The sequence below is a fragment of the Pistacia vera genome, unplaced genomic scaffold (assembly GCF_008641045.1).
Source record: "Pistacia vera cultivar Batoury unplaced genomic scaffold, PisVer_v2 Contig249, whole genome shotgun sequence".
In the NCBI taxonomy this organism is placed as follows: Eukaryota; Viridiplantae; Streptophyta; class Magnoliopsida; order Sapindales; family Anacardiaceae; genus Pistacia; species Pistacia vera.
Window position 1 is genome coordinate 1,092,405 of NW_022196056.1, and position 5,717 is coordinate 1,098,121.

The 5,717-nt window shown below is 36.2% G+C and overlaps 2 protein-coding genes across 2 annotated transcripts; both read right to left on the reverse strand.

Annotated features, from left to right (window-relative positions):
* Positions 1-387: 387 nt before the first annotated feature.
* LOC116132149 (pentatricopeptide repeat-containing protein At4g08210-like) lies at positions 388-3,356 on the reverse strand (the record flags this gene model as incomplete). Its single annotated transcript, XM_031417809.1, has 3 exons — positions 388-507; positions 688-877; positions 1,706-3,356. A coding segment is annotated over one exon (1,485 nt), but the record flags the coding sequence as incomplete, so codon positions are not given.
* A 4-nt stretch (positions 3,357-3,360) lies between these two features.
* Positions 3,361-5,139, reverse strand: LOC116132152 (pentatricopeptide repeat-containing protein At4g08210; the record flags this gene model as incomplete). The annotated part of the gene is made up of 1 exon (XM_031417812.1): positions 3,361-5,139. A coding segment is annotated over exon 1 (1,776 nt), but the record flags the coding sequence as incomplete, so codon positions are not given.
* Between the last annotated feature and the right edge of the window lie 578 nt (positions 5,140-5,717).

Sequence of the window (5,717 nt, forward strand, 5' to 3'; positions counted from 1 at the left end):
CTCATCTACGGAAACTCAAACTCATGAATTCGTATTTCAACGAATTCTTCATACTCTAAAGTTGACGACAAGATAAACCTTTCAGTAATCACCTCTATTCTCATCTATGGAAACTCAAACTCATGAAACTCCTTTTTACACTCTTTTACCATGAAGACAATATGATGGTTAATATCTTTACTTTTATTGTCATTTTTAATCTTCACTCGCAAATTTTAAGTTCTTCTGGAAAGAGGGTGGAACACATTGCAGATCAAATACATGCCCATTTTGTAAGAGGGAGAGATGCAGATGGTTGGGGCAGGGTAAAATCCATAAAATTGATTCTCATTTCTTGCCCATAGATTAATCACATGGTTACATTACATACAAAAAAAGAACTATTTATTCGTGTAGTGTATTCACTTCGACACACTGTTTTTCTTTTTGTTGTTCTCTCGACTCTCTTCTGGCACAAAAATGAATTGCAGATAGCAGTCTTTAACGGGGCTGTAAAGAGTAATCAACCTGAGGCACCATTGACAAACCACCATGTAGAAACGAATCAATCATGAAAATAACAATTAAAAAAAGAACCACGAAAAGATATAGGAGAGAGAGGTACTGCATCTAGAACTAGTTGGACTTTTGAATTAGAAGCAAGCAAATAGATGAAAGCTCCAATAATACCACGGAAAAGTCTCTAACCTTAATAATTTTGTCCTACATGCGTGAGGTGGGAATGGATGATATGTGTCAACCAAGTCAAATATAACTATGAAGAATCGTCAAACCATCACCATTCCTAATCTCCTTTTTAGACCTTCAGCATATCTTTTTTTTCTTTAGTTAGTCTCTCATTCCCTTCTCAAATTCTTCACTTTTACAATTATGGATCCTGTTCACGAGAAAGCAGGAAAATGGAGCTCAGCAACTTCGTTTGCAAATCAAATATTCACACATGCACACACAACATTCAAGAAACAAAGTAGCAGGCAAAGCAAAGTACAGCTCATTCATTCTCTAAATTCCAATTTATAGGTCCAAAATCCAGCGGCTCAATAAAAATTCCATTGATTTCCCTTCAGGAATTTTCAAGCGTGGTAAATGTCACTGCTATCTTTCAGGAGCTACCAAGGGCAATGTTTAATTCAGTGGTTGGTAGTTCAACTGCTTGGCAGTGTTTGTGTCCAACTATTGGGGCAAATTCATATTCAGGAATTCCGCCAGTGTCAGAATGAAACTCATACAAACCAAATAGTAGGGTTGTTAATTGTAATATATCATTTTTAGAATCAGGAGTCGATATATAGTATAACATCATGAAAGACATTTTTCAACTAACACTGCAAAAGCAACATCTAAACATGGAATACACCAAAAACATGGGAAAGGGATAGGAAATAGAAGGGTAATTTCCACAATTAAATTTAGACCTTGAAAGAAGGTTCTATGAGAATTTAAGCTTTCCTCCCATAAATAGTCAACAATGCACCATATTTTAACCATAGATTAGTTGATGTTACTAATAAGCCATAGTATTAAAGCTAACTAAGCCAAAAATGATGCAGCCAAATGTATCAACAGCCAACACATAAACAGGATATAACTTGAACAAGAAAGGTTAAGTACGATAAGGATGGAAACTAATGCCACAAGTGCAGAAAATTAATAAACTGAAATGCAACATCTCTTATTCTTGTTAGACTTTGATAGCAGTGGTTACCTTCTAAGTGAGATCCTCCAGATATCAAATGCAGCAGGATGTTTCTGCATCTAAAGATTTCCATTAGCTCCAAACCTATTCTTTAGCTTGTAGTATTTAACCTAATGACTTAATTTCAAACGTTTGACAATATGCAGTTGCTTAATGCAATGTATAGGGGGATTTCTTAACTTGAAATCTCAATCCAGCTCATTCCTGCCTCTTTTGTGCCCAGTTTCTTACCAGCATTCCTCACTTTGCTTAAACTATCCCACATTTCCAATTCAGCATAAACGTTTGAAAGCATCACATATATGGAAGGGTCTTCTGGTGATGCTGCAATTAGTTGTTCAGCAACAACACCAACCAGTTCAATATTCTTGTAAATTCCACAGGCCTTGAGCATGGAGCTCCAAATTGTTTTGTCAGGCTCAAATGGCATGTCAGCAATCAGTTTCCTTGCCTCTTGGAGGCATCCAGCTTGACCAAGAAGATCAACCATGCAATAATAATGCTCTAAATGAGGTTCCACTTCAAAATCAGCTTTCATGGACTTAAATATGGTCCATGCCTCTCCGACCAAACCAGCATGTCTACAGGCAGAAAGAACACCTAGAAAGGTGACCTCATTTGGCTTCAATCCTGATTGTATCATCTCATTAAAAAATGTAATAGCTTCCTTTGGTCTTCCATTCTGCCCACACCCTACAATGATCCCAGTCCAAGACACAATGTCTCTTTCTGGCATATAGTTAAACAATGCTAAACCAGCCTCAATTTGACCACACTTTAAATACATATCAATAAGCGACGTTAATGTAACTTCCTCTGTGTTGAATCCACTCTTAACACACAGTGTATGAACCTGCTTGCCACTTCCAAGAGATGCCAAACTTGAACAAACCTTTAGAACACTTGAAATAACAAACTGGTCTACTTCAAGATCTGAACGTACCATGTCTCTGAACAGTGAAAATGCTAATGAGTTCAATCCCACTTTAGCACACCCCATTATCAAACCAGACCAAGCTACAATATCTTTCTTTGGAAGCTTGTGAAACAGACCCAACGCATTTTTTACATTTCCCAGTTTTGCATAGAGATCTAGGAGAATGCTTCCTACAACATAATCTAACTGATACCCACTAGTGACTATCAAACCATGCACTTGAAGCCCAAGTCTCAAGTTAAGTAAGTTGATGCAGACTTTCAAAGCACTACTAAAAGTGTAAGAATCACTATACAGACCAGAGCTATGGATTTGTAAAAGGAGACTCACAGCTGCTTCATTCTGTTCATTAATAGCATAGCCAGAAAGCATAGAATTCCAAAGTGCCAAGTTGTTAGAAGCCAAAGCATCGCAACTCAAGTATTGATCAAATAACCTAACTGCTTCACTTAACACATTGCAATTTGAATACATGTCAACTAATGCCGAAACAGTGAAACAACTATGTTCAAAACCTGACTTAATAACATGACAATGAATCTGTTTCCCCATATCTAACAAACCAAGAGAACTGCATGCTTTTAGACTACAGGGTATTGTGAACTCATCAAGGTCTAAACCTTCTTTATGCATCATACACACAAATTCCAGCGCTTGCAAACTTCCACTGTCGGCCAAACCAGCAATTATAGTATTCCAGGACACAACATTCCTTGCTGGNATAATAATGCTCTAAATGAGGTTCCACTTCAAAATCAGCTTTCATGGACTTAAATATGGTCCATGCCTCTCCGACCAAACCAGCATGTCTACAGGCAGAAAGAACACCTAGAAAGGTGACCTCATTTGGCTTCAATCCTGATTGTATCATCTCATTAAAAAATGTAATAGCTTCCTTTGGTATTCCATTCTGCCCACACCCTACAATGATCCCAGTCCAAGACACAATGTCTCTTTCTGGCATATAGTTAAACAATGCTAAACCAGCCTCAATTTGACCACACTTTAAATACATATCAATAAGAGACGTTAAAGTAACTTCCTCTGTGTTGAATCCACTCTTAACACACAGTGTATGAACCTGCTTGCCACTTCCAAGAGATGCCAAACTTGAACAAACCTTTAGAACACTTGAAATAACAAACTGGTCTACTTCAAGATCTGAACGTACCATGTCTCTGAACAGTGAAAATGCTAATGAGTTCAATCCCACTTTAGCACACCCCATTATCAAACCAGACCAAGCTACAATATCTTTCTTTGGAAGCTTGTGAAACAGACCCAACGCATTTTTTACATTTCCCAGTTTTGCATAGAGATCTATGAGAATGCTTCCTACAACATAATCTAACTGATACCCACTAGTGACTATCAAACCATGCACTTGAAGCCCAAGTCTCAAGTTAAGTAAGTTGATGCAGACCTTCAAAGCACTACTAAAAGTGTAAGAATCAATATACAGACCAGAGCTATGGATTTGTAAAAGGAGACTCACAGCTGCTTCATTCTGTTCATTAATAGCATAGCCAGAAAGCATAGAATTCCAAAGTGCCAAGTTGTTAGAAGCCAAAGCATCGCAACTCAAGTATTGATCAAATAGCCTAACTGCTTCACTTAACACATTGCAATTTGAATACATGTCAACTAATGCCGAAACAGTGAAACAACTATGTTCAAAACCTGACTTAATAACATGACAATGAATCTGTTTCCCCATATCTAACAAACCAAGAGAACTGCATGCTTTTAGACTACAGGGTATTGTGAACTCGTCAAGGTCTAAACCTTCCTTATGCATCATACACACAAATTCCAGCGCTTGCAAACTTCCACTGTCCGCCAAACCAGCAATTATACTATTCCAGGACACAACATTCCTTGCTGGCATTTGATGAAACAAACTGATTGCCTCCTCTATCAAGCCTTCTTTACAATACCCTGAAATGATAGTATTCCAAGAGGTTGAATTCGCACTCAAAAGCTTATCAAAAACTTTCCTTGCATCTCCCAAACGTCCACATTTAACATACATGTCCAAAAGGGTATTCATCAAAACTGTGTCATTCTCTAAATTCTCTCTAGAAAATCGTTTATGTATCAATCTACCCAGTTCAAGATATCCTGCCACAGCACATGCTTTTAAAACCGCAGAATACATAAACCCATTTGGCGCTTCTAATTTAGACTCTAACATATACTCATATAATCTGATAGCTTTGTCAGGTCTTTTGTTACTTGTATAAGCAGAGACCATAGCGGTCCAGGTAACAATATTCTTGTCCGGTATTTCATCGAACAGTTTCTGTGCGTCGTTTAAAAAGGTGAAGTCTACGTACATCGAGAGCAAATTGTTGGCAACGAAGATATTGTGAGAAAACCCATGTTTGATTACATAAGAGTGAAGTGATTTCCCTTGTTTGATAGATTGAATTCGACCACAGTGGCGCAAGGCTACCATGATATGTTTCAAGCCCATGGCTGTCCATGATAGATGAGAGCTCATAGGCTGTCATCAAAAGTTTTCAGTGCATTGCAATACCGAATAAAAAACGTTAAGCAGCGAGTATAGTACGGTGAGGTAAGTCTATACTCGTTTTCAATAAACTTTACAACAAGATAATACTATAATAGGGTTTAAAATTTAAGTTTTTAAAAAATTAAGGGTGCGTTTGGTTATTATTTTGGATAGGATTTTTTTGAATAATATTATATAGTCGAGTAAGGTTATGATTACGAGAATATGATTTAAAAAATATGTGTTTGGTAGAATATTTTTACCTTGATATTTATGTTAAATATTTGATTGATATATTTTTTATATAAATGATTTATTAATATAATATTTTGGTGGATTTTGTTAAAATAATGTATTATTATATATATAACTTATCAATTTACATTTTAATAATATTAAACATTTTATTGGTAATTTTGTCACCAGTAAATATTAAAAAACAAAAACTTATATTAATTTCAAGTACTAATCCAACTGTTTAAAAACATCACATTAATACATATATGACAAAAGTACTAATTATCAACCCTTACAATCGTTCTTACACGTATACTCCATTAAAAACTACG